The sequence below is a fragment of the Orbilia oligospora genome (assembly GCF_000225545.1).
Source record: "Orbilia oligospora ATCC 24927 unplaced genomic scaffold scaffold00110, whole genome shotgun sequence".
Taxonomy (NCBI): Eukaryota; Fungi; Ascomycota; class Orbiliomycetes; order Orbiliales; family Orbiliaceae; genus Orbilia; species Orbilia oligospora.
This window is the reverse complement of record NW_011645667.1, coordinates 131233-158857: the sequence shown is the minus strand read 5'-3', so window position 1 is coordinate 158857 and position 27625 is coordinate 131233. Positions and strand designations below refer to the sequence as shown.

The 27625-nt window shown below is 45.3% G+C and overlaps 11 protein-coding genes across 11 annotated transcripts; 6 read left to right on the top strand and 5 right to left on the bottom strand.

Moving 5' to 3' along the window:
- Nucleotides 1-34: 34 nt before the first annotated feature.
- On the top strand, nt 35-2668 carry AOL_s00110g52 (uncharacterized protein; the record flags this gene model as incomplete). Its single annotated transcript, XM_011126742.1, has 1 exon — nt 35-2668. One exon carries the CDS (start codon nt 35-37, stop codon nt 2666-2668), a length of 2634 nt encoding a protein of 877 aa, XP_011125044.1.
- A 495-nt stretch (nt 2669-3163) lies between these two features.
- Nucleotides 3164-3995, top strand: AOL_s00110g51 (uncharacterized protein; the record flags this gene model as incomplete). Its single annotated transcript, XM_011126741.1, has 2 exons — nt 3164-3410; nt 3580-3995. The coding sequence occupies 2 exons, from the start codon at nt 3164-3166 to the stop codon at nt 3993-3995; spliced, it is 663 nt and encodes a 220-aa protein (XP_011125043.1).
- A 288-nt stretch (nt 3996-4283) lies between these two features.
- On the bottom strand, nt 4284-5378 carry AOL_s00110g50 (uncharacterized protein; the record flags this gene model as incomplete). Its single annotated transcript, XM_011126740.1, has 1 exon — nt 4284-5378. One exon carries the CDS (start codon nt 5376-5378, stop codon nt 4284-4286), a length of 1095 nt encoding a protein of 364 aa, XP_011125042.1.
- A 397-nt stretch (nt 5379-5775) lies between these two features.
- Nucleotides 5776-8109, bottom strand: AOL_s00110g49 (uncharacterized protein; the record flags this gene model as incomplete). The annotated part of the gene is made up of 1 exon (XM_011126739.1): nt 5776-8109. One exon carries the CDS (start codon nt 8107-8109, stop codon nt 5776-5778), a length of 2334 nt encoding a protein of 777 aa, XP_011125041.1.
- A 2090-nt stretch (nt 8110-10199) lies between these two features.
- AOL_s00110g48 (uncharacterized protein) lies at nt 10200-11114 on the top strand (the record flags this gene model as incomplete). Its single annotated transcript, XM_011126738.1, has 1 exon — nt 10200-11114. The coding sequence occupies one exon, from the start codon at nt 10200-10202 to the stop codon at nt 11112-11114; it is 915 nt and encodes a 304-aa protein (XP_011125040.1).
- A 215-nt stretch (nt 11115-11329) lies between these two features.
- On the bottom strand, nt 11330-12293 carry AOL_s00110g47 (uncharacterized protein; the record flags this gene model as incomplete). The annotated part of the gene is made up of 2 exons (XM_011126737.1): nt 11330-12111; nt 12188-12293. 2 exons carry the CDS (start codon nt 12291-12293, stop codon nt 11330-11332), a joined length of 888 nt encoding a protein of 295 aa, XP_011125039.1.
- Nucleotides 12294-13118: 825 nt separating this feature from the next.
- Nucleotides 13119-14899, bottom strand: AOL_s00110g46 (uncharacterized protein; the record flags this gene model as incomplete). The annotated part of the gene is made up of 4 exons (XM_011126736.1): nt 13119-13821; nt 13891-14314; nt 14409-14768; nt 14869-14899. The coding sequence occupies 4 exons, from the start codon at nt 14897-14899 to the stop codon at nt 13119-13121; spliced, it is 1518 nt and encodes a 505-aa protein (XP_011125038.1).
- An 887-nt stretch (nt 14900-15786) lies between these two features.
- AOL_s00110g45 (uncharacterized protein) lies at nt 15787-16685 on the top strand (the record flags this gene model as incomplete). Its single annotated transcript, XM_011126735.1, has 2 exons — nt 15787-16496; nt 16568-16685. 2 exons carry the CDS (start codon nt 15787-15789, stop codon nt 16683-16685), a joined length of 828 nt encoding a protein of 275 aa, XP_011125037.1.
- A 247-nt stretch (nt 16686-16932) lies between these two features.
- AOL_s00110g44 (uncharacterized protein) lies at nt 16933-17940 on the top strand (the record flags this gene model as incomplete). The annotated part of the gene is made up of 1 exon (XM_011126734.1): nt 16933-17940. One exon carries the CDS (start codon nt 16933-16935, stop codon nt 17938-17940), a length of 1008 nt encoding a protein of 335 aa, XP_011125036.1.
- A 102-nt stretch (nt 17941-18042) lies between these two features.
- Nucleotides 18043-18855, bottom strand: AOL_s00110g43 (uncharacterized protein; the record flags this gene model as incomplete). The annotated part of the gene is made up of 1 exon (XM_011126733.1): nt 18043-18855. One exon carries the CDS (start codon nt 18853-18855, stop codon nt 18043-18045), a length of 813 nt encoding a protein of 270 aa, XP_011125035.1.
- A 2734-nt stretch (nt 18856-21589) lies between these two features.
- On the top strand, nt 21590-23531 carry AOL_s00110g42 (uncharacterized protein; the record flags this gene model as incomplete). The annotated part of the gene is made up of 2 exons (XM_011126732.1): nt 21590-23113; nt 23223-23531. 2 exons carry the CDS (start codon nt 21590-21592, stop codon nt 23529-23531), a joined length of 1833 nt encoding a protein of 610 aa, XP_011125034.1.
- Nucleotides 23532-27625: the final 4094 nt, after the last annotated feature.

Genomic DNA, 27625 nt, shown 5'->3' with positions numbered 1-27625 from the left:
CAAAGGTCAAGTTACTCGATGCTTCCTATTCGCCATGCTGCGAAGTTCAAAGGTCAAGATCACTTGCTTCTACTGCAACCAGCCTTCCTATATCCCCAGGACCGGTAATGCTTCTCCTCGCGAGTTCGACTGTCCCCGCTGCTATTCCACCAATAAATTCGATGAAAATGGTCAAATCCTCGACTACCATCCGGACGTTGAACAACCATTCGTCAAATTCGCCCGTGACAATGCCTCTCCTAAAAGTAAAACTCATCGCCACGTTTCCGTCCTCTGCAGGTCCTGCGAAAACAATCATTCCATTATCGTCGAACAGCTAGCAAACTACCTTCCTGAGGAAACCGATCCAAACTATGAGTACCTTGCCGAACACATCGACGACTTTAGACGCCAGCTTGAAGAGAAATATCCGCCCGTCTGCGACAACTGTGCCCCCAAGGTCAACAGTGTAATCAAGAGTATTAGATACGATGTCATTTCGAAAGGAATGGCAAGGGTACTCGTTAATACTGAGAAGAGGATCCATTCAAACCAGATCGCCCCGCCCAGGACGGTTTCTCGTATAATGCTAGGGAATTTCTTGGTGCTTGGTTGGTTCGCCTGGGGAGCCGCCTACTGGGCCTCCATCGCCCTGCTCATGTTTTGGCAGTTCACGATTTCAATCTTTGCCCTACACACCTCCAAGGAAGGATCCTGTGATCCAAGATGGCAGTCTTGCATCGCTGAGACTTGGCAGAAAGGAAATCTAAGTAGTGCATGCTACGATGTTAGCTCAAAATGGGTTAATGTTATCTTTCCATGGGCTCTGCTACTCTCCTTCTACGACTATAAATGGCTGGAGGTCCGCCGCCGACCAGGGTCCTATGTCGAGGATAGGGCCCCATACATGGCCTGCCAAGCTGTTGTCTCAGTCTTCATAGGCCTCAGCTGGTGGTATCTTGGACCTGGAGGCTCTTTCAAAGAAGAGAGACAGATAATGGTCTTAAGCCATGCATCTCTCCTAATTGAAGCACTCGTTCTCTGGATAGCATTTACCTCCTTGAAAGTCACGAGGCCAGTCTATACTATTTCTTTAAATGACTTAGACCGACCCAAATCAACAAGCCACTTACCACCCTTGTTAGTCAAGTCTTCATCGTCCCTATCAAGCTCGGGTGGCATGACTTTCCGACCCACCGGGCCTTCGATTAACGAGCATATAAACGCCCCAAGAACACCGCCGTCGGTCAAATCTAAACAGCCGTACATCAACTCTGCTAAAAGGAACCAGCCCACACCGAAGTATACAATAGAACCCTACCAACCGCCCTTACCTTTTCAATCTCGATACGCGACCCCTGCGCCGGCTCTGCCTCCCCCTTCTACTCATACTACACCAGGGCAACCAGATCCCGATGCAATGGACTGGAATCCTAGCTTCAACGAGAATGACAGCCAAGACACGTTCAATCCTATGGGGTCGTTCTCTGAGCACCGGCCTAGCTCTCCGCTTGGTTTCTTTGATCATTTCGACGACACTGACGACGATGATGCTAAAACCGAAATCATAGACTCGCCTGCAAAGCCAATTAGAAAGCCGATGAGAGGGAAAACTCTGATGGTTGATGGAATGCTTGAAAAACAGACAGGTTTAGAGAGCCTTTTCGAGGTGGCGGCTAAGCTTGACGAGGCGAAGCCCCTCAATCAGCCTGGCATCCTAAAGAAACGCGCTCACCGGGTGGGTCAAGAAGCCGCCCGGTTGTTAGTCGTATGCTCCGGGTTGTTCACCCTTGTGTCCTCTGATGATACCGCCGCGTGTGCTGGTCTGGCGCTGGCGCTAGTGTTTGGAACCGGCTGGAGGTTCATTAGGGCGGCTTTTAGGTCTGGTAATAGTGTCTACGGCCTTGGGGATGCGTGGAAGCGCAACTTAACTATCTTAATGTGTCTTTTCGAAGCATGCGCGGGTGCCGTGGTTGCTGGAGAACTTCTGGGATTTCGAATACTCCCGCAACCGATTAGCCTTGAGCACACGGACTCCCCACAACCGCTGCTACCGATCGATATGACACCGACAGATACCGCCACCCCGTTTACCTCAGAAGCTTCTTTTGACATTTCAGCACCGGTGGGGAGTAGTTTAGTTCATGACTCCCGGACGCAGATAATGCAGCTTATCATAAGATTGCTCTTCTTCTCCATGGCGGCTCATCAGACATGGGACTTTTCCCGGGTTTTTGCTTACAAGGGAACACATGTTCTGGTTGCTCAAGAAGGGCAGCCGGATCCCCAACCGGCAATCAGACGTCGGGACTCGAGGGAATTCATACTAAACAAGCCCATCAACAATTTTGGGGGACCCCTGAACAAAGTTCAAAGCCCTGCGGCTCCTATGCAGCCTCCTCCACCCCCACCCCCGCCCCCGCCGCCGACCACAACCGGGTTTGGCGGATTATCGCTTGGCGGTCCTAGCGGGAGCACTTTGACCCACCGAAGTAATTTTTCTTCGTGGGGGAAGCGTGAAACAGACGTTGGGATTCAACGTCCGACGCCCCAGCGGTTTGGGGCCACGACAACGAGGTCGATGAAGGTGCCGCCTCCGGGTATGGATACTGCTCCTAGCCCATGGACACAGGCAGGCTTTTCTCAGACGTCTTTCCAACAGCCAAGGGAAAACAGGAACTGGGGATGATGTCTCCATTTTTGTTTAGTCTTGGGATGTCACTGTTTGTATCTCTTTTCAATGCCTATTACACGAAGATTGCCCTCTTACGACGTCTATCTGCAGTTTTGACTCCGTTCTTTTTTTTTTTTTTTTCCACATTGTTCTACATCATAGCCGGGTCTTTTTCTGTTTTGCATCACAAAAGAGCGTTCGGCGTTTCGTTTATATTTCTACCGTTATTTCAAATTTTGAATTCTCTGTATTATACCTTGTAATGATGGCGTCCTGTTGATAGACAATGAGTTCTTATTCACTGATTGATTCATTTCTTTGGATCTCCTTCAAAGCTATTTCCCAAAATTTTCCCGTTCCATCGCGTTGTCTCTTGTGATATTTTCTTTCCCGTCCAAGACACAAGCCAGGGTTCTCTCCAACCACATCCTGACATCAGCCGAGACTAACCCGCCACAGGACAACCAACCAAACGTTAACTAGCTCATGAGGAACCTGTCTCACCCCGCTATGCAGTCCATCCTGCATCATCCTCATCCTCGTTCCTTCGTCTTCACCCCTCCGGACTATTCCCACTTGCTTTCTCCCAAATCTTCGTCTTCGATCCTTGATATTCTCCTTCCACCGCGTTTAACCTCCCACCTAAAGGGTATTGCCGGCGTCATGCCGCTCACCCCGCCCCCTCCTCCTCCACCAAATACTCCGAATGATAATTCGTTGTATGGAAAATTAAAGACATATTCATCGCTTTGGTGCCGTACGTGAACTTCCTCTCCCATACTCCATTCCACCCTTTTTTTCTTTTTATCAAAAAATAAATATACAGAATAGAAAATACCGCCGATCAAAATAAAGGATTAAACAAAATTGCCAGTCTAAGTTTTTATCTATGATGTACCTAACATTTGATATCGTATGAAATATAGGAACACCAACAGCCGGTGCAGTCACAGCTTTAACAACAACATACCTCTACCCTTTCGCCCGCCTAACCCGCCTCGAAACACCATTGGTCTACCCTCGCCCTTTCCCACTTCCTTTCTTCTCGGCGATTTTTGCATTCAGTTCGTATATGTCCTATGCAGGATACGGCCGCGATAGCGCCGGTGTCTTGAGCGCTTGGAGTATGGTATACATTCTGATGAACGTCCGAGGCAAGAATTCAAAGAACGGGACAATGGCAGTTGGGAGACCCGGTGGTGGGATGAGGGTTTTTGCGCTGGGTGTTATGGGGTGGAATGCGATTGCTGGGACTGGAGTGTTTTTACTCGGATGGGGACATGGAAGAGGGGGTGGAGGATGGAGGATGGCGATGCCAGAGGCAGAGGAGGCAACCGTATAGAATGAGGTTGCTTATTAGACACCTTAAGGGTTTAGGGGTACGATGAGAAGGGGAAGGTGTATATAATGATTCACTCGACTTTATGGGCGTTAGATGGAAGGGAGTTTTGGGGATTTATTTTCCTTTTTTCATGATGTTTTCTTGATTCGTTTTTGTATGATATTCAAGCGCAGATACAAAAGAGAAAGAGAAGACAGGCACTTGGTTTCAGAAGACAAGAAATGCTATAAATATCAGACATACATCCAAATCCGAATCCGAACGCCGGGTTTCATAATCTACTTGACTCTACTCTACTTTAGTCTTATCCACACCCTTTAACACTTCAACATCTGTATCTGCCAATCGCCATAAATACCAACTTAACAAACTCCGGTATGGACTATACACCTCGGCCAACTTGATCATTTCATCCTCGGCCATATACTTCCACTTCCCAGCTTTCCCCGGTTTCGAAAACTTCAACTTGTTAACATCTCTGCCTGCCAAAATTGCCATCCCACGTTGAATACCCAGATCCCCCGTCGCAAAGACATCAGTTCTTTTCAAAGCGAACAAAAGAAACATCTGAATAGACCACAACCCCAATCCTCTGACTTTTATCAACTTCTCGGTAACAACATCATCCGGTGATTCCAGTAGGAGCTCGTTCGTAAGATCTCCTGAAACGAAAAGCTCGGCGAGACCAGTGATGTATTCTGCTTTTCGTTGCGAGAGGCCGGCGGTTCTCAATGTATCTATATCCTTTGTTAGGATTTCGGATGGTGGAGGAAATGTATTTGTGGCGTTGAAGAGAGCTATGAAGCGAGATTTTATAGATGCTGCAGCGGCGGATGAAACTTGCTGGGAGATTATGCCGGAGCACAGAGAATGAAAGGGGTTTACGGGTTCGAGGAGACCGGAGGCAGAGAAGAGGGTACAAGGGTGACGGGTTATGATTGTGGATAAAGAGGGATTTGTAGTCAGGAGATGGGTTATTCCTGGATGTACTTCCTCTTCTCCTGTGGTGATGGTGGAGAGGGTCAAGATGGTGGGTTCAACCGGTGATGGGTCATATTTAGGGACTTGTGGCTTTGGTGTTTCCGTCTCATCCCCTTCCCCGTCATCCCCTTCATCCCCCTCTTCTGTGACTAAACCGGTATTCTTCTTGCTTTTTGAAGATGCTTTGGCTTTTGTAGAGACCTTCTTTGAAGCCGTTGAAGCCGTGGTGTGAGTAGTCGTTTTCTTGGTAACCCCGTTCGCTTTCGAGGTAGTTTTAGAAGTCACTTTTGTAACCTTACTAACCGATGCCGCGGACTTCGAGGACTTCAATCGCATAGATATACGAGCAGATACTCGAGTCGCCTCCACGGTAGATTTCTTATTATTATTCCGAGAAACCATTATGACAGCGGTTGTGAGAAGTCTGAAGGGAAGCGTAGGTCGAAAATGCAACAGTGTAGATGGTGTTGTGTGGCGACTAGAACAAGAATTCTATGAAAGTGTCGCCGTTTTATATATTTCCCGTCAAAGGTCTCTACTAGCTCCCTAGCTTATATCCTTACTTGTGTATTTTGTCCCAGGTTTTATAAGTAAGAGATGTAAGGAAGAAAGGAGGCAATTGACCGCGACCGAGTCAAGGAGAAAGTTAAAGTTAAAGAGGACTTAAGTCGCGGAAATGGACATAACGTTGTCCCGTGATTGGGCGAATGCTGATTACAAATCGATCATCCAAACAAGGTTGCTATGCCATACAATCCAACACCCACAACTCGTAATTCGATTCTAGAACATTCAAAGTTCAAAAAATTGGATACTTCTCATCCGCAGACACTTTTTCCAACTTCAACCCAGCTGCATCTACATCCCTACTAAACACCAACCCCAGTCTCTTATCTTCTCCCACTTCTCGAATCAAAACAGTATTCCTGAGCGTATGGAATCTTTCGATCCCCGCGCAACAATTATCCATAATATCCGACTTATCCGAATTTAACACTAAAGCTATAACCTCAGAAAAGGTTTCCCAAGCTTTGAAAGATCGACAGATGCTTATTGTCCAGCCAACATGTATTAACACTAATAAAAGATGGCCGCCGAGAAGGGCTAGCGCCCACTGCGATGTTCTCGAATCCGTCTTGTATCCGTAACCCTGGACTTCGAAATTCAAGTCGAGTGGATACGAATCCTCGGATGTAGACGGGTAAAGTAGGCTTTTAGTGTTGACCCGAGAGAGACCATCGCTAACAGTAGCGCATAAAATGGATGAGATGGCCAGATCATTGCTGAAATTATCAGATGTGGTGTTACTACCAAGAGAATCCAACAGGGTGCTTTCAATAGTAAGTTCTCGACCCCTCGTATTGTAGTCTTGTGGAGGCATTATGTTTGGAGTCAAAGCATCTAGCCAGTCCGTTTCAAGCATTATAGGGTCCTGGTCGATGTATGCTCTTTGACCCCGAAGCGTTCCATTCCCATTATAGAAGTTTGTTATGCTTGTTTTGGCGTACTCGTGTTCGATTGTTTGCTTCGAAGTAAATTGGCGGATTGAGACGTCCAGGTTTACGTCGATGCTACTTGTCGATGGAAGCCAATGTGATAATATACTGCAAGTATATACGATTCGGCTTGTATTGTTTATGTCATCGCCCGGTTGGTTTAAAATCGGAGCATAAACTACCGCTCGAGCTGATGCAATTCCCGGATCCGAATGTGCTACCGATCCTGCTCGTACCCACTGTAACCGCCATTTTGGATCCTGAAATCTGGCTGTTGTATTTACTCCAGCCCATTCGGCCCACTTTTCGATTATCGGCGCGCCACCGGTGGTTATATTCGCCAAGGAAAAAAAATATTCGTTATTCTCAGCATCCGGTGCAAGTTTTTCGGCGTCGGGATCTGTTTCCCAGCCTTCAGGAGATAAGGGTATTGGAAACCCGAGCACTGTCGAATTTGCGAAAGCCATCCCTTCATTGCAAATAACCAATGTACGAGGTGCTTCGGAACGGAAACTAACTCTTGCATCGGAACGAAATCGATAACGAAACCTTCCCAAGCCGTAATTTGATAAATTAAGAAGACGGAAATGCCATGCCCTTCGTTCCTCCAGCAGTACCGCCATCTCCCTGTACTTAGGTTGTCCGCAGCGTATAATGTTGAAGAAACGGCGTAATTCGAAAATAGGTTGGAATATTATCTCAGTAGCAAAGTCGCTGCCCACTACCTTAGGATTATATTGCTGGACACCTTTGTAATAAAGTGGATCTCGTTTCCCGATACTCCTTGCCCAACTCATAATGGAATAGTAACCAGCTGCTGGACATGGAGGGTCGCTTAGGGTCGCTTCCGCATTGGAGCAGTTCGCGGGTACGTTGTTAGATCTGAGTGTGAGAGGTAAGGCGCTGCTAGTAATGCCCACGGGAAGGGTGATATTCACAACAGGGCTTCCGGCGGGGAACCAGTCAATGGCGGGTATGATAGTAATGGCGGTCGCTGGACCGATCAAGGCACCCGCGACAGTAACTGCGAGAAGGAAAATTGCAAAAAGTACTTTGCGGGTAACTCTTCTTGCAGAACCTGATGGTATTTCCAAAAGAACGGAGCAGTATTCGGGGCTGTAAATATATCCTAGGGAAGTAAACGAAAACGATGCCGTGAGTGCTGCGAAAGGAACGCCGTCCCCCAAGCAAGCATGATATCTCACATAATCCGCTACCATCGTCGCCAAAGAAGCCAGGACAAGTAACTCTTGCGCTTTAGCCGCGACTTGAAGTGCATTTAAATACGCTTTATCAGTTTCCTCGTTACTCGATGCGGCGAGGTTCCCCCCGATATAGTAGTTTACACCATTTAACCAAAAAATAGTGATAGTTCCACAAACCGGTAAGATATGTACTCCTAAACAGCGCGATAGGGAGACCCATTTTCGTCCGTCGATAGCTACTTTTGGTCTTTCTGGCCTGCGCTCTTTTTTAGATGTGACTATGAAGTTGATAATACCCCAGCCGATGGCTTTTGTGATCACGAGAAATGCGGACAAAAGTCGTCGTGGGGACTTCAGAAATCCAACCTCGAATCCTGGGAGAGTCTGTTTGTCGGAAACCGTTGAGGTGGAACTCGAAGCTACCGATGCCATATCGAAATACTACGAGCGGAAAACCAAGGCCTAGTAATCGTATAAATAAAAGCCAATACAAGTTACTATGGCAGAAGAAAATATTTTGAGTGAATATATGAAAATTAGTCTAAGATCCTGTAATGGCTCACAATATGTGTATATATATTTTCATTATGGCCCAGATGCCTCTCAGAATGTTATAATATACTGGTGTTTAGTCAGTCGACTCAATGGGGCTATATGCAACCGAATATGCAATGCCTGTATAGTAATCAAAACCTTGCATATCTGCAGGCCTCGTGCCTAGGAGCCTCGATCCAACACCTATTTGTACAACAATGGATAATTACTTATTAGATAATGATATCGGAGATCGACCCCGCGATAGAATAATCTAGATTTAATATACCGGTACAAAATAATACAAGCGGTCTCCTTTTATAGAGTCGCACTATAGAATATAGCTTCCCTCGTCAGTTGATAAAGTATTAAAGCACAAAAATAATACCGCTCTCCAGAGTTGAAGCTGGAAGCTAGCGCCTATTCAAAACCCTCATCGGATGGTTGCGCAATCCCATGGTAAACGATTTGATTACCAGATCTATTCTACCCCGCACCACTAAACATAGGTCACGCAGAAGTCTGCATCTGTGAGTCTTTAGCTTCCCCACTTTTATTGCATACCTTGGCGTTATTGCTTGTCTCTGTTTTCGAAATTTCCCCTCCCCCACCTACCTATCGAACCCCTCAGCATTCTATGCAGGTTTTCCTGTCGGTTGTTTGGAACGGTTCACCCTTGTTTGTTCTCCTTCCTCATAATTACGAGCTTCCCGCTGTACTAGGAGCTTTTCGAGTCCTTGAGAAGAATTGATTATTAAAGCTTTGGTTGATTTTTTACCGGCCCACGTGGATATTACTTCAAAGTTGTGAAGTCTCTGGGGTTTTATTGTGTCTATTTCTAAGTTGATACTATGAAATAGGCGTTCACTAATTTAAGAGCCTGGAGGTATTAGTGACTGTTCAATTACTAGATCTTCGCAATATGGTTCCGTATTTATCTAGTTCTCTAAAAGAGTTTAACAAACTAGAAATTTTTGACACTCACACTACACTGAGGGAGGAATGAACCAGCCCGACAGGTGGCCGAACTGTGTTGGATTTTGGGATTGAGCTTTTGGAGTGATCAGTTTTTCAAACTCCCCAAGTCAAGATCAAGCACTTTGATTATTTACGAGCGGCTACTAGCATACCATCAATAGAGTCTTCCAGAAAAGAAATAACCTTCGCAGGCATCTTTTGGCAGTTTTGGTAAAAATCTTGGCCAGTATACTGCTCCAATCTTCGAGTTTCGTGCGATTTCGGTCCATGGACCGACCATCGGACATGTATAATTTCCGTGGCCCGAACCTGCCGGAAAGTTTATCAATTTTGTACGCTGATTCGTAACATACGCAAAAATCAGTACATTGTCTCGCGTGAGTCGTTGGACATACCATCATGCATCATACAAACATCGAAAGTTGCAAGTAAGTAGTTAGCAGGGGTGTAAAGAAGCCACTTGCAAGGGTGTAATGCACTTGCAGCCCCATTCCAGAAACAAGTTAGACTAACACCAAACAAGGATTAGACTCCCCGTCGAAATTGATGAAATTGAGTACCAATGCAATGGAGATTCTGATATCTCTCCTGGGCCTGAAATTTAATCCGGATGTCATTCAACTATCGATAACCAGATTCGTCGGAAAAACTATCGATTAAAAGCCTAATGCCGGAATGCATGTGTATGAATACCGTACATGTATACGTATACTCTGATCAATGCAACGGGGACGCAGATATAAAGTTCAGGTTATCGACCCTCCTTCGAGTCCAATTTAATCGCTATTCAATTTTACTTTACATCGAGCTTCCCGATTGACCAGAATACCTTAACCATTCACACCTCAATCACTTCCATACAATAATAACTCTCAGCTATTTCTCATCCAAATCTTTTCAACCTTCAATTTTCTCTGATACTTAATTTCAAGTCTCTCTATTTCGGCGAACGAGTCAACGTTGCAACCCTCAAACAATATTATTATTGAATCCAGACACGAAGAAAAACCATGTTTGGGAGCAGTAGCGCTTTCGATCCAAATAAAGATATCCCCAACCTCAAGGGAAACGTCATCATCGTAACTGGAGGCAATATCGGCCTCGGCCTGGAGACAATACGACAGCTCGCAAAACATAACCCCGCTCATATATACCTAGCTGCACGATCTGCTGAGAAAGCCGGAGCTGCTATCAAGCAACTAAAGGCCGATAACCCAAATGCGGCCCCTATTTCATTCTTAAATCTAGATCTCTCATCTTTTGATAGCATCAAAGCCGCTGCCAAAACAATCCAAGACTCAGAATCTCGCCTAGATATCCTTGTTAACAATGCTGGAATAATGATGGTAGACGAAGGCCTCACGAAAGAAGGTTATGAGATCCAATTCGGAACAAATCATCTTGGTCCCGCACTCTTCACCCAACTTCTTCAGCCGATTCTTTCCAAGACAGCTACAATCAACCCCGAAACCCGTGTCGTCAATGTATCTTCAGCATCCGAGCGAGTCGCACCAAGCGACATTTACAAGTTCGACGAATTTAAAACTACAAGCCCAGAACGCCACACCACCGCCCGCTATTCTGCTTCGAAGATTGCGAACGTTCATTATACTTTGGCGCTTGCTGAGAGGTCCAAGGATGTTAAATATATTACCGTACACCCTGGAATGGTAGCAACAAATCTTCATCATGCCTCAGCTGGGTTCTTCCTAAAAGCATTTCTCAATACCGCGATATACTTTGCCACACCAGTCGACAAAGGCGCTCTCAGCCAAATTTGGGCAGCTACAAGTCCCGAAGCGAAGAATGGAGGCTGCTATGCTCCCACCGGTGTGATCTGGAAGCGTTCGAAGGCCAGTCAAAACCATGATCTTCAGGAGCAGCTGTGGAACTGGACTCAGAAAGAACTCAAGGCGCATCTCTAATAACAACAAATCTCTGATAGGTAGTAGCGTTTTTAATTTATTTTGCACTCAATTCCGTTTTTCTCTCTCTCTTGTCATTCGTAAGTAATGTCTCTATTTTGTATTTTTTTTAATAGTTTGGCTGAGGTTCTTGGTCCTTGATGTTTTGTACTCGGTTAATTTGCGGAATTAATATTGTAACATATTGAATCTTCTGCTTCTGTAATATTGACTCTTTAGATATCTTCAATCATCTCAATTCTTGGCTCGCCCCGTTTTTCGCGCCAGAAATTGGTGGTCTCCAAAATCTCAGGACATCCTTGCACCAAAAACTTCCATCTACTAAAGAAACCAGCACTCAATTCCCAGCTCTTAATATCCCATGCTTCTCCCCAAACTAGAAATGATAATTGCATGTCCCCATCATTGTTTTCCGCACCTGCCAGCTCGCGACATAACTCGTCTTCGTCGAACAGACCAGTTTCCAATCCACAGAGAATGTTATCCCTCATTTGGGGAACAGGGATCAAATCGACCCATGGATGGTGAACCATGGTTTTTTGTAACCATGTAGGATGAAGATTAACAGGGACTGATGATGTTCGCGCAACGGTACCTGGTGGTATTGGGTGGTGAAAATTAAACGGTGAGATGCTATCGTCGCTTTCGAGATCCTCGAATGGGATAGCTAGTGCCAGTGCATTGTGACACCAGGCACTGAGGACATTTAGATGTATGGTTATCCATAGGTCGCCGGGTTTGTATACTCCCAATCTAAAGTCTGCAAAGAATCTTTGCACGAATTCAATGGCCTTCTCGCGATTCTGGGGGCAGAGAACGAGCATAAACCCCTCTGCATAGTTGACAACGTTAAGTGGTTCTGGTTGAGTGCGTACTACGACCGGAAGTTCTTCGCTCTTGCTTGAACTGTCCTCGGCTACCCCTGAGGCGACAGAATTGATTTCCTGCGAAGGGTTTGAAACAGTAGCAGCAAACTTTTTTAGATGTTTCCTTCGGCCTGGCGTTAGTAAGATATTAGTTATCAGATTGCTTGAATATGAGTAGGGGAGAGTGATGTCTGTATCCGAACTGACGATAAAGTCTCTGCCCAATGCGATTTTGTCGTCGCCTTCGCTCAGTAGAGTTAGTGACCCCGGTCCAGTCATCTTGGGCGTCCCAAGCTTCTGAAAGATCAGGCATGGTGAATAAATATGTATATAGTTGATATCCTGCGCAGGCCTTTAGTTTCTAACTAGCTGTAAGTAACAAGCGTGACTTCAGAATCCTAGCCTGGGTAGTGGGTAGTATTTAAAGGTAGCGTTAAATAACCCTCGCGAGAGAGCTGTGAGAAGACTAAACCGTCGGGAATGGCGGTAACTGGACTGGAAATGGTTACGCGTTCAGACCCGGGTACCATTCTGCAATTATTCGAACGTTAGGCTTTTCCCCGGAATTCAATGTGCATGTATGAGCCTGGCTACGCTTGGCGGACGGCTGGAATCAAATGAGGTTAGAGGAATTTCTTCGCTTTCATATGTAGTCCATTCCGCTAGCTTGTTGGATTATTGTACGGACATATACTTAAGTAGGTACTTCGGTAAGCAGTCTCATAATCGGGTTTGGATACGAGACTGTTCGGTAAGTTCCTTCTTATAAGTACACTTATTCTTGAGCCACTTCGAACTTGTATCCGAGGTTCTACTGCAGCCTATTGTGGTCAACCATTGATACACAATTAGCTACTTTATATAAACTACATATTTTGTATTCAAAAATGACAATACATCGTCGAACTAGAAAGAACTTCGGATCAGTAATTCTGTAATTCTGTAAGAGACTCCAACGGAAGCGAATTTTTTATCTAGGTAGTATCAAAAATATATTAATATCGTACATTGAGGGCCTGAGCGGACTTTGAAGGCTGCGCCAAAACAATTTCCAATATAATTACAATTACTTCAGTGTAGTATATATCCTAAGGGTGGAGATTGATACTCAAAAGCTGTCAGGATACATTTTATAATGCTAGACGACAGTGGTAAACCGAGCCTCTTCCTCCCCTGTACATCTCTCATATACTTCTTCCCCCGCTTTATCAAACGCAAACCCCACCCACATCAGCCCCTTCAGCACCCCTTTCAAGTCTTCCCATCCATTGACTCCACAAAGCTCAAAGTTAACCCTTAACCACGGCTTTAACCACAAATCATCTTCGGGTTCAAAAACCGCAATCGCCCCAACCATCAACAGCCACAGGATCATTTCCGGCGGAAATTCGTCCGAAAGATTTAGGTTCACTAACGAAGATTTGTATACCGAGGGGAGGTGAATGTATGCTAGCGTTACACCCTGCCAGCGGAGGAATATATAGGATGAAAATGAAAGAAGGCCGAGACGTATTGCTTCGTCTATTGATTCTTCCTTGAAGGACATGGAGATGAGGCGGTACATTATTGATGTCATTGCGTTCATCAACGTTGATTGTGGAAGTCGACGATTAGATTCGGCGGCCGAATTCATTACATAGCAGAATCCTTTTAGAAACGTCCAGGCTTCAGCTAAACGAGGCGAGACATTTTCAAGGAATTTTTCAGAAGCAGGATGGGTAAGCTTTGCGGTAGTGAGATAGGGCGTGTGGTCTGGGTACGGGTAGAGAGGTTCTAAGAAGGGGTGGTCGAGGAAGAAAACCGGTGTAGTGCCGCTGTGAAGGGAGATTCCTAAGTCACATCTACGAAACATGTTTTTTTTTAGAATGCAGTCCTTTTTTTTGAAGAATATGCCAACAAGAAAATTTTACCTCAGAATTTCCATCAGGAGTTTCTCGTTGTGACGAAAAGTACGGATACCACCACGCATGCCCACGATTTTACGAAGACCTTTCATATGATTCCTCGCTGTTGCCCCGTCGCCCGTCGTATGTGCGTGCAACGCTAGTGATAACACCAAAAATAAAGTCGAGTCCGAGAAAAGAAGCCCTTTGTCAGATGTTATCAATCGTTCTCGGAGCATATGTACTGCTTGTATAAAGTGAAATGCAGCTTCTGGGACCATAGGACCGTAACGATGCCCCCTCATGAGGTCAAAGTAAGAATATGCCATGAACGCAGTAGTGTTGAGGTATGCCGGGTCGACCGTCAATGCGTCCCACCATTGTCGATCTTTGTGGTTAAAATCGATGACAGGTTCTAGTGGGAATAGTATCTTTTTTGAAGATTTTGCAACTGTCGCAACGTATATATTAGTAAAGGTTCTTTGAGAAGTTCTGGAGATTTCGCGTGAACCAATGCGCACATTTTATAATTTCACAGATTATACTTGGAGATGTAGATGATGCGAATTCCAAGGTTGTAAAATCGCCTCCTACCCTAGGAGGTAAGCCAGAACGCCCCTTGTACGATGCAACAGAACCACGGAGGAGTAGCCTAGTATTTATTTCATCTAATTTGGCATCCTCTTCATCCTGGCTTTTTTTTGGATCATTAGCATCCTTAGATGGCTGTTTGGGATCATTGGCATCCTTAGACGACTGTTTGGGATCCTGTGGGGTCTTCTTCTTCCTCCTATCGGGCCTCGGACGACCTAGGTTTTTTCCGAGCATAACATGACTGCGAATGAACTTTCGAGTGTCGGCATCGGTTTTTGTCGGATCCGTAGAGACAATGAAGTGGACTTCGACTAAATAAATTTTTTGATACTGATTATCAGAATCCGGAATTACATCGAATTGGGTTCCAGAGCCTCAGGTTATATTGTAATCCTAACGAAGCTAGCTTACCAGACTTCTTTTGACGAACGGGTACCGGCATTTTCGGTACGTAATACAAGCAAACTAAGTTCCGAACCACTGTATAGGATAAAAAGAGAGCTACGGGCATGCAAATGCAAATGCAGGCCCAGGTATAAGCGGGGTGTCGGAAGATACTTTACGGGCCGCTGATTACAAAACAGGGAGACTGATAGCTGATATGATGGGAGAATGAAGAGGAAGCAGCAATTGTAATCCCCAAAAGGTCCGGCGAGACTGCGACGCTTTAATATTGTATTCCCAAAGCGGCGCACAGCTCTTTGCAGAACCTCGCAGCGACAGGGGTTTCGGCCGGTAGAGCAGGGATTAGCCACGCCAAGAACATGATATTGTTTCCCTATTTGGGAATAGTCCCAAATCTACCACGCAACTCAGACTGAGGATCTACTGCTATCGTAAGGCTTCGATTGGATACTCCCAAATTTCCCGTGATAGATTAATCGATTCGAATGTTGTCGTAAGCTTTGCTGACACTAATTACGTGTATAAATTGGCGATGCCTCTGCCAATGCCCTATTATCTCTTGGTTTTCTTACCGTTTTAAATTTTATATGTACATTGCTGACAAGATTCATTTCCCGCTATCTTGTTGCATATTAGATAAAATACGTATCCTTCAACTCCTATTTCGTAAACCCAAGCAGCCTTTATACCTGCTTACCTAAAAAGCTAGTCACAACTACTGCCTAAGTTATGGCATCCCGCGACCTTTCACCCCTCACCTCAAACTATTGGCGCCGCTTCTGGCGTTCCCAACATACCAACCCTCCGCCGTTCCCAAAAGACATAAGTCTAACGGGTAAGGTGGCTATAGTTACCGGCTCGAATACCGGTCTGGGCTTCGAGTCATCACGGCAATTTCTCTCTTTGGGCTTATCACGTTTGATAATGGGAGTAAGATCGATAGAAAGAGGCGAGGAAGCTGCAGCAAGATTGAAGGCATCGTTTCCAAAGGCGATAATTGAAGTATGGGTGGTTGATATGGCGTCCTATGATTCCATACAAAAGTTCGTTCATAAAGTGGAAAAAGAATTGAACACACTTGATATTGCGGTTTTGAATGCTGGTATTAATAGGCACGCGTTTGGACTTAACGAAACGACGAAACATGAGGAGACATTACAGATAAACTACCTTTCCACATTTTTACTAGCAATCTTACTTCTTCCCTCGCTGAAAAGTAAATCTCCGCTAGGATCTCCAGGAAGATTGACAATTATTAGTTCAGCTTTAGCCAACATTGCGGTTCTGCCAGAACATAAATCAACCGCCATATTAACCGCTCTAGACGACCCTAAAAATTTTGGAAACCCGACATATGGAAGTTCGAAACTGCTTGGTCACTTTTTTCTGTGGAAGTTGATGGATTTGGAGTATGTCAAGGCGGAAGATGTGGTTATAAACCTCATCGAGCCTGGGTTTTTGAAGGGGACGGAATTCAATAGGGATGTTAAAGGAGGATTGGCAATAGGGTTGAAGTTGTTTAAAGCCTTAGTAGCTCGAACAGTTACGGATGCTGGGACTACAGTTGTGGATGCGACTATGGTGAAGGGAAAAGAGGCGCATGGGTGTTATATGGCGGATTGGGAAGTTAGACCGTAAGTACATAAGCTTTCAAGGCCTTATATAGCTTATTTGAAACTATTCTAACATGCGATCTATCTCCTAGATTTCCACCATCGTTGTATACGCAAGATGGCAGGGATACTATGGACAAACTGTGGGGGGAGACAATGGCTGAGTTTGGGTTTGCGAATGTGAGAGGGATTCTTGAGGCGATGAAATAGTGTGAATTTCGCTCCTTCATATTGAAATTTAATATCCTAAGTATGATTTGTTTACTTTCTACATCTTAAACCTGTATTCGACCTCCCAAAGCCATGGTTTATCCCAATATCATATATTTCAGCGAGAGTGGCGTGACTATTGACTTATATCGCATCCCATACTACACATTGTGTTGACCCCGTTGTAAACTCGCAACCTCTCCAACCAACCTTCACTCACGATTCTTCGCGCGCAAAGCCGTCAAACATGGCGACTCCAACTTCAACCTCGCTCGCACATACCTGCACCCGCTGCCTCCGCTCACGGACCCCCCAATTGTCCCGTCAGTTATACCTCCCCGCCATCTCCAATAACCGTACTTTCTCTGTCCTCCACCGGCCCCCACCAAACTATCCCGGCCATGTCCCGCTCAAACTCCCCGAACGCCTCTTCCTCGCGGCTGGATCCGCCATAATTTCCTTAATCGACCCCCGCCGAGGTGATCTAATCGCTTTACTCGGTGAAACAACCGCACAGCCATACTTCATCTACCGTCTCCGTGACAGAATGTTAAAACACCCTACGGGTCGAAGAATCCTCCGTGATAGACCAAGGATTACATCACAAAGCCTTTCTTTACCATACTTGAGATCTCTACCGGCAAATACTATCGGTGCCACTTATGTATCTTGGTTAGATCGGGAGGGTGTTAGTCCTGATACTAGATCCGAGGTTCGGTATATTGACGATGCGGAATGTGCATATGTCATGCAGAGGTACAGAGAGTGTCATGATTTTTATCATGCAATAACGGGCTTGCCTATTGTTAGAGAAGGGGAGATCGCATTGAAAGTATTCGAATATGCAAATACTGGACTTCCTATGACTGGGCTTTCGGCTTTTAGTACATTGACGGTGAAGAAGGACGAGAGGGATAGACTGCTTAGCGTTTATTTCCCTTGGGCGATAAGGAACGGTTGGAAGGCGGAGAGCCTACTTAATGTTTATTGGGAGGAAGTGTTAGAGAAGGATGTACAGGAAATGAGAGATCAACTGGGGATCGAAGTGCCACCAGATCTGAGGAAAACTCGGGCTGAGATCAGGAAGAAGAGGAGGGAGGATAAGGGAGGGAAGGTCAATACTGTGGCTGCGACGACTACTAACGAAGTAGTTGAAGAGGCGATGGTGGAGACCGAAGCCGAGAGGGAAGAAAGGGAACAGAGGGAAATTGAGAGGCAGGCAATGGAAATTCTGGAACGAGCTGATAGGATGTAGGCGCTCATATTTCCAGATACTTCTGTGCAAATATCTAATTCGGATCATGGTCTGTATACATGATCCTGGTATATAAGTATATAATACAATCTATTTTAAATACTAAGGGTTATTATGCGGCGTGCCTGAAGCATTTAACTTCCCACAGAGCACTACATCTTCATCCATAGGTATCCATTTCACGTTCGTTAACCTTGGCTGCGTATACTCTCCCTTAGCGTTAGGCTTTCTCTCCGGCGATACGACGACACCTCCTTTCCCTAGCCATGTCGGGGCAATCGTAACGATTACATTATCCACCAATTTTTTGTTCTCTTCGTCCTCCAGTAGTGAATTAATCACATTCCCGCCACCTTCAACCATCAAACTTTCAATTCCCAATTCTTGCTTCAGGATTGATAGTATAGTTTCCCACTTGAACCGCCCCGAATCATCCACAGTAATACCGATATACCCACCCCCATAATTCTGCAGCATATTCCTCCTCTCTACAACAACATCATCATCTATGTTTTTCGAATTAACTAAGATAAATGGTGCCCGTCCTTTCCCTTGCTTTGCAGTCTGCACAACTCTGCTAGATTCGGTTATATTCCACCGGGCGTTTGGGTCTAGAACGATTGGAATTGGTTGACGTTTCGCGCCTTGGATCCGGCTATTGAGACCGGGGTCATCAGATATAGCCGTGGAAGCACCGACTAAAATTGCAGAGTGGAAGGTACGAATATGGTGTGTCATAGCCTTTGTAAGAGGCCCAGAAAGTTGGGTTTGGATGCCCGGTCCGAGGGAGAGGGCAGAATCGAGAGAGGTGGCGAAGGTGAGGGTCAGGCTGGGGAGGCCATTGGCCTTTGAAGAGGGGAGGTAGGGTTCGAATTGGGCTGCAAGGCCATCGGGAAATGGGAGGATTGATGACATGGTTGTTATATCTTGGTGGGGGGGGGTTCGGGGGGGAAGGACTATTGCGCGGCTACAACAGGGAAGAGAGGTCAGTTGCGGTCTCACAGGCCAGACTAACTCCAACAAAAGTGTTGACTTCCTCAGCCTGGTGTGGCATTTTGGGAAAGTTTTTGCGTTGTCGACTTCGTGTCCCTTGAAGTCCGGTTGATCTCGTGACCGGTATGCATGAGGATAATCCGGCTTATCAGCCACTCAGTGCACCTTCGGAATCACGTATTTCTTCCCGTAGTATCGAACGCAATAAGCAGGGATATATCAACAGGAGCCGCTCAACTATGTGGAAAAGTGCAGAGCTTGGACAGGGTTGCAATTGTCAACCGCCCTTCTAGAAAACCCGAGCCACATTCATGCATTGTAAACAGGTCTGGCAAGGCAGGTAAGCACGTAACTCGGGGCTCGCTACCAATAATGTCGAAGCCGCTGGCTCCTGCAAGGTTGGACCTCTTTAACCGTTCAAATCAAAGGATCCCACGAATTTCGTCACATACCTTCGAATGTAGGACGGGGTGTGTATGTAGTACAGAGAGTGAAAAGCGGAGAGAGGAATATCTAGAATGCAATAGCAAGTCTATAACGAACTACCAATTGAATGATTAACAATAGTTCGGTTCAGTACAAAGGCCGACTCCGGCACTGACAAGACGCACTTCGACTATATGTGCATATGCATGATTGTACGGCGAAATGCGAGGAGGTTGGCGTTTCACCTACGTACAGCACGATAGTACCAACAGCACCGTTGGTTTCTAGTGAGCTCGACTTGCCTCCGTAGAAGCGGGGTAGATTCAACAGTTTTGATTCCCTAAGAAGGGGGTCCAATGTAGCGGATATGGTGTTTCGGGGAAGAAAAGCCTTGGTAGATGTCAAGACAGGCAATATATATGTCTGTGACCTTTTAGTGTACGTATGTACAAGTATCCACAGCGGCTATATCTCTGAAGCCAATTCGATGGAGACAAAGGCTGCATTCGAAGGGATCTTTTTACACAATATGTAAAAAGAGTACACCAAAAGAACAACCAGTATTTTTACTTCAAGGATTTTCTCCAGCCTCCCGTCCGTGTCTCTCCGAGAGAAAAGCACAGAAGAAGTTGGCGCGGTGCAACGCTCCTTCATTTCGCGGTGCATATTCTTCTCTTGTTGAATTTGATATGTTGTTCTTGAATATTAACCTCTCTAAATTTGAGAATGGTCCAGGTGGTCTGTGATCCAAACCGCCCGTCCCGTCTGCAAGTACCAAGGTAGGTATGCACATATTATTAGCATTATATCACGTCTTCTCAAGAAAAAAAAAGGAAAGAAAGAAGAGAACAATACAACCAGGGTCATTATAATTACGTACAGACGCTACTTGTGTTGGAAAAGACAAAAACAACATCAAGTTGGTTATGCCCTGGAAGATGTGACCAGCATTGTCAGAAAAAAATTTTGAATTCGAAATCTGCCTGTCATGATCGCCAGGTTATACACACATATGCCTAAAGACACAGCATGCATTTTCTGGCGTTTAGGTTGTATTCGAATCAATTCGGTGTTATCTTTGCCTCTGGGGTCTTACATTCGGGTTTAGTGTTCTGTTGTATGTACCCTTTGTAAGCGCCGGCCCAAAAATGGGTACAGACCGGGCCCTTTGACCAGCCCTGCACCAATCACACCGCTGTTGGGCGCGAAGACCCTTCCCTTGTTAGCTTCGCGTCGCTGATTGGCCGGGTCGGACATTGAGCTACAAGCTCCCCAGCTGGTCCCAGACCAAAGGACATCTCCCGTAGCGCCCAGAGATCTCGTTCCTTCGACTTGCATACAACGCCACCGCAAATTAAATTGACTTTCAACCTGTTCTTCTGGCTTCGCGAAGTCCCCCTGGCCATTGAACCAGGGCCGAGAGGGAAAAATGAGGTGCAGAATAGCAGAATATCCAGTAAAGTTATCGGGATTGCTATTTTTACATCCGCCGCCTGCGAAATTCCAACCTTCGAGTTCCAGTTAGTCCAGCCAGTTCTAGTTTAGTTTAGTCAGTTCGATCTAGTTTTGGTACCTGTTCCCCACATCAACATCAACATCAACATTAGCATTAACAGTTAATCAAGCGCTGGGGCGACAAAGAAGGAAAAACAAATCCAGCTTGGTCCGGTTTGAATGAATGAACTTCTGCTTATATATCGCTACCCCAACTGTTGGGTCCGTTCCCAGATTTTTCTTCGCTCTCCTCCTCATCGCCCCGCTGATATATATCGTTTGCTTTAATACCTTTCTGTTATCTTCTTGTTGGTTTGTTGCATCTTTAGCGCATACCCTTTTTTTACTCTTTCACTTCAATCCAGTCGACCCAGCATCAGATCTCGCTCCGATTCCGACACTCGATTAAATTATATTAGCTTCCACCGGTTGGTCGTTATATAATATTCCTATTTTATATATCTAGACGATAGAAACCTTACTACCTTTTTAATATCCTCTTTTTTTTATTACTATTATTTATTTAGTTTTGTCAAATCGGTTGACTAGAATTCCCCGTTTGAGCAAGCCCATACATATTACCACCAGTCTCTGGAAGATTGATTGCCTTTTTTTCCACGCTTTTTTTATATATATCAGGAGACGTCCACATATATTACGTTGCCCACGGCCGTATATATCACAGCAGTACTCGAAATAACTTCAGTCAGCCCTATTATAATAATACATCATCAAAATGGGTTTGTTCGACAGAGTCAAGTCCAGCGCCGTCAGGCAAGAACCCCGTCCGGTCCATCAGATCCCACCCCAGCTCCAACAGTTCGATGCTTCCGCCTATATCGCCTCAAACCCTGTTCTTAAGCAACAATTCTCCCAGCCAACGCCCTACACCATCCCATCGGGTAGCCCAGGGCAGACATACATGCAAAGACCAGGTAGCGGTGGTAACAGTGGAATTCCGACTCCAAACAGCACTCCTCCACCAGCTCAACCCACCCATCGCCCAAGCATTGATACCAATGTGCCCCCTGTCATGCCTTCTCAACATCCAACCCAGGCCCAGGCCCAGCAACAGGGACAATATAGCATGGTCTGCAGCAATAGCTTGACATCTCCAGGTGTTCAGGATGTCTACGTAGTTCCATTTTCTCAACAGCAACAGCAACAGATGCATGCCCAGCAGCAACATGCCCGAAGACACTCTTATGTCCCGGGGCAGCCGCATATGTATAGCAATAGCTTCCCAGTCCAACAGGCTCCACAGGGTATCCATTATGGACAGCAGTCGATGCAAGCCGCACCTGCCCTTCCATCTCTCTCCCAGGTCCAGCATCAGGCGAGGTCGTCTTCCCGTGAGCAGTCTCCAGCTGCCCGTAGATATTCCATTCAAGCGGATAGACCATCTCCACCTGCAAGCTTCCCATCCCAGCTCCCAATGCAGCGTATGAACAGCATCAGCAAGGGTTCCACGAAGCTCTACCAACTCCCAGAGTTGCAGATGCAAAACTTGCCAAATGAACCCGCGAACAAGTTCATCCCACGTAACTTGGACTCTAGAGTCGCAGACCGTGATGAAGTCTTGACTGTTCTTAAGCCTATGAACCTCACAGACTACCTCACCATCACCGGTCCAGAAGATATCACTCGCCACATCCCAGCAGTTGACCGTAGCGAGGCTGCTGTCTCTGAATTCCAACATCCAGACCAAGACTCCATTGTTGGTTCCTCGTATCCACTCATGCGAAAGCAATCGTGGACTCGTCCATCCGAAGAAACCTTCGGAAAACTCCTAACCTGGAATGGCCGTCGAATCACACCATATCCAGTCCAGACTCTTGGTCGTTTGATCCGTGGTGAAGAAGATGTCGCAGCTTTGGCAGATGACTTCTGGCTTAAGCCCGTCCACACCGCAACCTGTGCTTGGCTCCAAGCCATCGATTCGTCGAGGTATAACGGCGATTATAACAAGGGAAACGCTTCTAGACTCGTTACTACTACCAGTGCCAGTGTTGATGGTATTGCTGAAAACCGAGATCTTGATCCTTCCATGTTGCACTTCACCAAGCAGTTTACTCTGTACCCTCCAGCTCAAAGCTCCGTTGGCGTTGCGAAGAAGGAAGTCGTTTTCTTCATGGACTTCGTTTCTCCTGGAGTTTTGACCGATGCCGGTGGAAAAATGTGGGAAGAAGGAAGGGCAGAATCCGTCGCACAAGGATTAGAGAATCGTCTCGCAAGCTCTTATTACATCGCAACTAGACAGGTAAGCCCATCGACCTCCTTCCCTTTATATAAACAATATTTTTTTTCTTTCAAGAAAAAATTTTTTTTACTCCGAGTCATTACAAATTACTAACATATAAACTAAACAGGTCGCAACCACTGCCAAAAATCTCGGCTGCCGAGCCGGTGCTCTCTGTGACTATGAGAACATCGTCCTCTTCTACTTCAAGGGCCAGCCGGAATCCTTCACGGGTCCCGAATCCACTGCCGAAGTCCTGCACCTCAAGTACACCGACCCGCACGCCCGCTACTTGCTGGCTGAGTTGGTGTACCGCTCCATGGCGGACATGAGCGAACGCCTCAACCTTGGTGACCTTGGAAAAGTCGTCGAGGCTAACCAGCAGATGACTATTAAGAACTTCAACCTCATGTGGGGGACCGCCAGCGTCGTTAGGTGATGAAACAAAAGTACCTTTTTTGGGGGGGAGGGTGTGTAGTCTCCCGGAGAATGGAGATGACATACTAAATATAAAATCCCTTGCATAAAATCCACATCCACCTACCGATCTCATGACATCTAAGAGGTCACATCACACACAAAAAACCACAACCTAATACCTATTCCACAAAAAAGCATCAAGATACCCAGTGCGGGGGGGTAGTTTTCCAACCTCTCATACCATACATTCTTTTCTAGTTTTCCTAAACTAAAACTATAATGATTTTACTTGCATATCCTTAGCGTTTTATTACTAATGTACGAATATTCTGTCTTTTAACGAGTCTTCTTGTTTTTTTTCTCCCTCTCTCTCTCTTGAGTCTGGTCTTTCATTTACGGATGTTCGTTCACATACTTGCATTTGAATACCCTTGCATCTTGCATAGTTGGTCGGCTTTGGCTTTGGCTTTTGGTCTTTCTTTTTCATTTAGCTTATTCATTCATTACAAATACCTGTATATTATTAATAAAGCTACCATCGTCATACTCATATTCTTTGTATACTATACTTTATAACTTATCATACCATACCATACGTATACCATCCCACCAACCTTCCAAAGTCAAGTAACTATAAGAACAAAAACAAAAAAAACGAAAGGTCAACCCCTCCACTTACCGAGTTATAAATTCCAAACCTATTCTCCGAAAATCCAAGTGGTCAGGCTGGTAAATTCCACCGAAATATAACTATACCCACGCATCCTTTACGTAAATCCTTAGTTGGAGCTTTTAGTTGAGGAAACTCCATAACAGTCAGTTTGGTCCGAATTTCGAAAGGCAAAAGAAAAGAAAAACAAGACAGTTAAAAAAAAAACAAAAAATAGTAAAAAAAAAAGAGGACAAGAAGGTTTTCAGTAACGGATAATTTGTGGATAACAGTCGTGTGCATGAGCATGTGGGCTGGCCTTGCGGCGCGGGTGGCCTAATAAGTTCTTTTAACCAATCTCAAAGGGGTGGATTTTTTGTTATGTAGTTCTATGGCGGTGCATGGGGAAAAAAAATGCAACAGAACAACGAGTCAGAGTTGAGGATATGGTGCACGTGGTGGCGCAGTTGGTCTTCCCTTTTTCTTTTCCTTATTGGATTTTTACATACTACATACTACCTACCCCCCGTGGTACGTCTTTTGTAACACTACACATCGTTCTTGTCTGATTTTTTTATGTTAAATAAGTTAAATGGAGCATCGGCTTTCGAAGTCTATTTTTTTGTCTTTCTCTCCTTTGGAAAGGAGGTATTTTCTGCCGTTTCGCTGATACTCCTTTCTTCGACCAAATCTGTGTGGTTTTTAGTACGTATATAACAAGATAGTCGAAAAGGAAATCAAGAAAGACGCCTTGAATTTTCAACCTCGAAATCATAGATACTTCCTCGAATTGAACATAATCAGCAAGTAAGCCACCAAGGGCGATCGATAATCGATACGCCAAAATCCTTCAAGAGATCTACGGCCTACCCAGGCGTCTTCGGCAGGTGGTGGCTCCACATCTCTAAAACGGAAATAGAGCACACGAAGTATAGCTCGCACTGTTCTTTCCATCAAAAAAATCAAAAAAGGAAAGGAAAGCGGGGCGGCGTGCATCACCAAGAGAAGATGGAGGAAGAAGAAAATAAAAATAATAAAAAAATATCGTGAAAAAGAATTTACAACCTTTTCGTCTAAACCTGTTCAAGTATGGCCTGCTGCTTTATCGTCGCACGACGGGCGCGAGAACGGGAAAATGCGACGGGGTATTAGTGATAGTTTTCATGGGGTTATCCGTTTGTGGGAAATCCAATACCCATAGAACTGGGAAGAAGGAAAGAAAGACTGAGAGAGGTAAAAGAAAAGAAAAAAAAGCTCGAGCGTCTCCCGAGGACCTAGTCCCGAGAAAGAGAGACATGATCAAGAAGAGACAGAAAGAGAAAAAACAATGAAAGGTTGGGGGTCATCATTAGTTACTCTTCCCAAGTGCGGGATGGATACCTTTTGTAGAAGCGGTAATACCCACCAGCCCGGGATCCAGGAGCTTCGGCACTCTGTTCTTTCCTATTTCTTCCCCCCCCTTCGCTCGCATACGGTGTACCATTTTCAAAGAAAGAAAGAAAAATGAGCGAGAGAATAAGCAGACGATGAAAAACTCTGACACTAGGCACCGAATTTCAGATGTGGGTTTCAGACATTCGAGTGGTTGTATAAGCTCGGACGAAGCATACCACCGCTGCTTCGTCTTAACTTCATCATGCATCATCGTTCCATGTCCACACACCCCTCGTATCGCTATCATGCTCAGCCAGCGTAAAGCGGATCTCCTGATCCCGACCCAGAAAAAAGTGTATTCGTCATATCGAGTTGAAATCTCCTGCTCACTGCCTTGCCTTCGCCTCCGATGTCGCTATCATTTCTGAACCAGGGATGAGAGAGTGTGGAAATGGAAGCCTTCTCCCGAGCGAATTATCTGAGAAATATAACAGGCGAGGATTATATTGCATATCAAAAAAAAAACACACATTTTTGCTCGTGTGCGCACTATCAAAATGGCAAAGTAATATTATCTTCGGGACCGCTTCATAGGACCAGAGGCGTAAATGCATGATCTTGGATGTTTTAACATACCTTGGCGCCAGCGTGATCAAAAATGTGCTGGTGATGTTTCCCTAGCATTCCCGTGTACCATGCAGGATATATTCTCAAGACCCTGTACTCTAGTGTTCTAGTTTCAACGAATAGCTTTGGATCGTAAGCGGCGTTCTTCTTTGTTCCTATTGATAGGACCCTAACTAGCTAGCTAGCTAGCTAGCTTCGGGTATTCAAGGATCTCATAATCGCAATCCTACTCCCACATGCTACCTCTGTGCTGCCATGTCATTTGGAAAGCATCATCGTTTAGCCAAAGATGCGTGAGCCCTATTCACCCTACTACTAGCTTCCCTCATTAACTCGTTCCACCCCATGGCCCAAAGATATGACACAGACTGAAAGGAATGACCGAAATTCATGATTCTTCCGAGACAATATTCTACCAAAATAGCATACTAAGTGACAATAGCTGTTCTAGAAATCCATCGTTAGGAGCTAAGCTGGTCAATTTAACACTTTTGTGAGGACCCGAAGTCTAGATAGTCAGCCATATCCCCACCAGACCGCCAAGGTCACACACACCAAAAAAACAAAACCATCCCATGGCCATCCCAGCCTCAACTTACATGTACGTATGTATGTACATACATACTTTTTAGCTTTTGCCTGTATCTAAACCGTGCATTGAGAAAAGAAGAAGGAAAGAAGGAAAGCAAATATTTTGAACATGCAGCCAACATGCATCTTTAATCAAAAAAGATTCAAGTGCATGAAGCATGTAGCATATAGCCTAGTACTCGCAGCAGCTGTATACTATGATAATAAGATATCAGAGCAAATAACAAATCTCCGTTGCCGAAAGAAACGGTCGAACCACCCTTGAAATTAATAAACTCAGCTTCGAATAGAGGGAGAGAGCAAAAAAAAGCTGAAGTGGGTATCTTGTCGCATGCTCACAAAATCTCAACCTCTCATTCGTCGAAATCAAAACCCGTCCATATGCACCCCGAACGAGCTGTACTTTTTCTGCTGCATCGTATCTGTATTATCAACCCCACACTCCGAATTCGAACAAGGAAACCCCCTCTATCTGGACATGCAGCAGAGATGATCGGTTGAAATCCCACACACACACACTCTCTCACTTTTAGCTTTAGAGATCCTCGTTTCATCGCCCGAGGCTCGAATAATGAGACGGCCGGCAACATGCGGGGGTTCTGCGTTAGAAAATAACTAGAAGCCTGTCATGGGACATGGATATGGTTTCTTTGAGACTTCATTCAGAAAGCAAATACTAGGGGTAGATGTATGTACACATATGATAGATGTTACAACGGACAATACTAAACCCGACTTTATGCACCTAAAGAAAGAAAACAACATGGCTTGCATTCTTGCCAGAAAGCAGCGGTGGAAGCCATCCAGCCAATTAGCGAACATGCACCACAAAAAACCACATCATGGATCCATCAAGTTAACGATACAGCGAA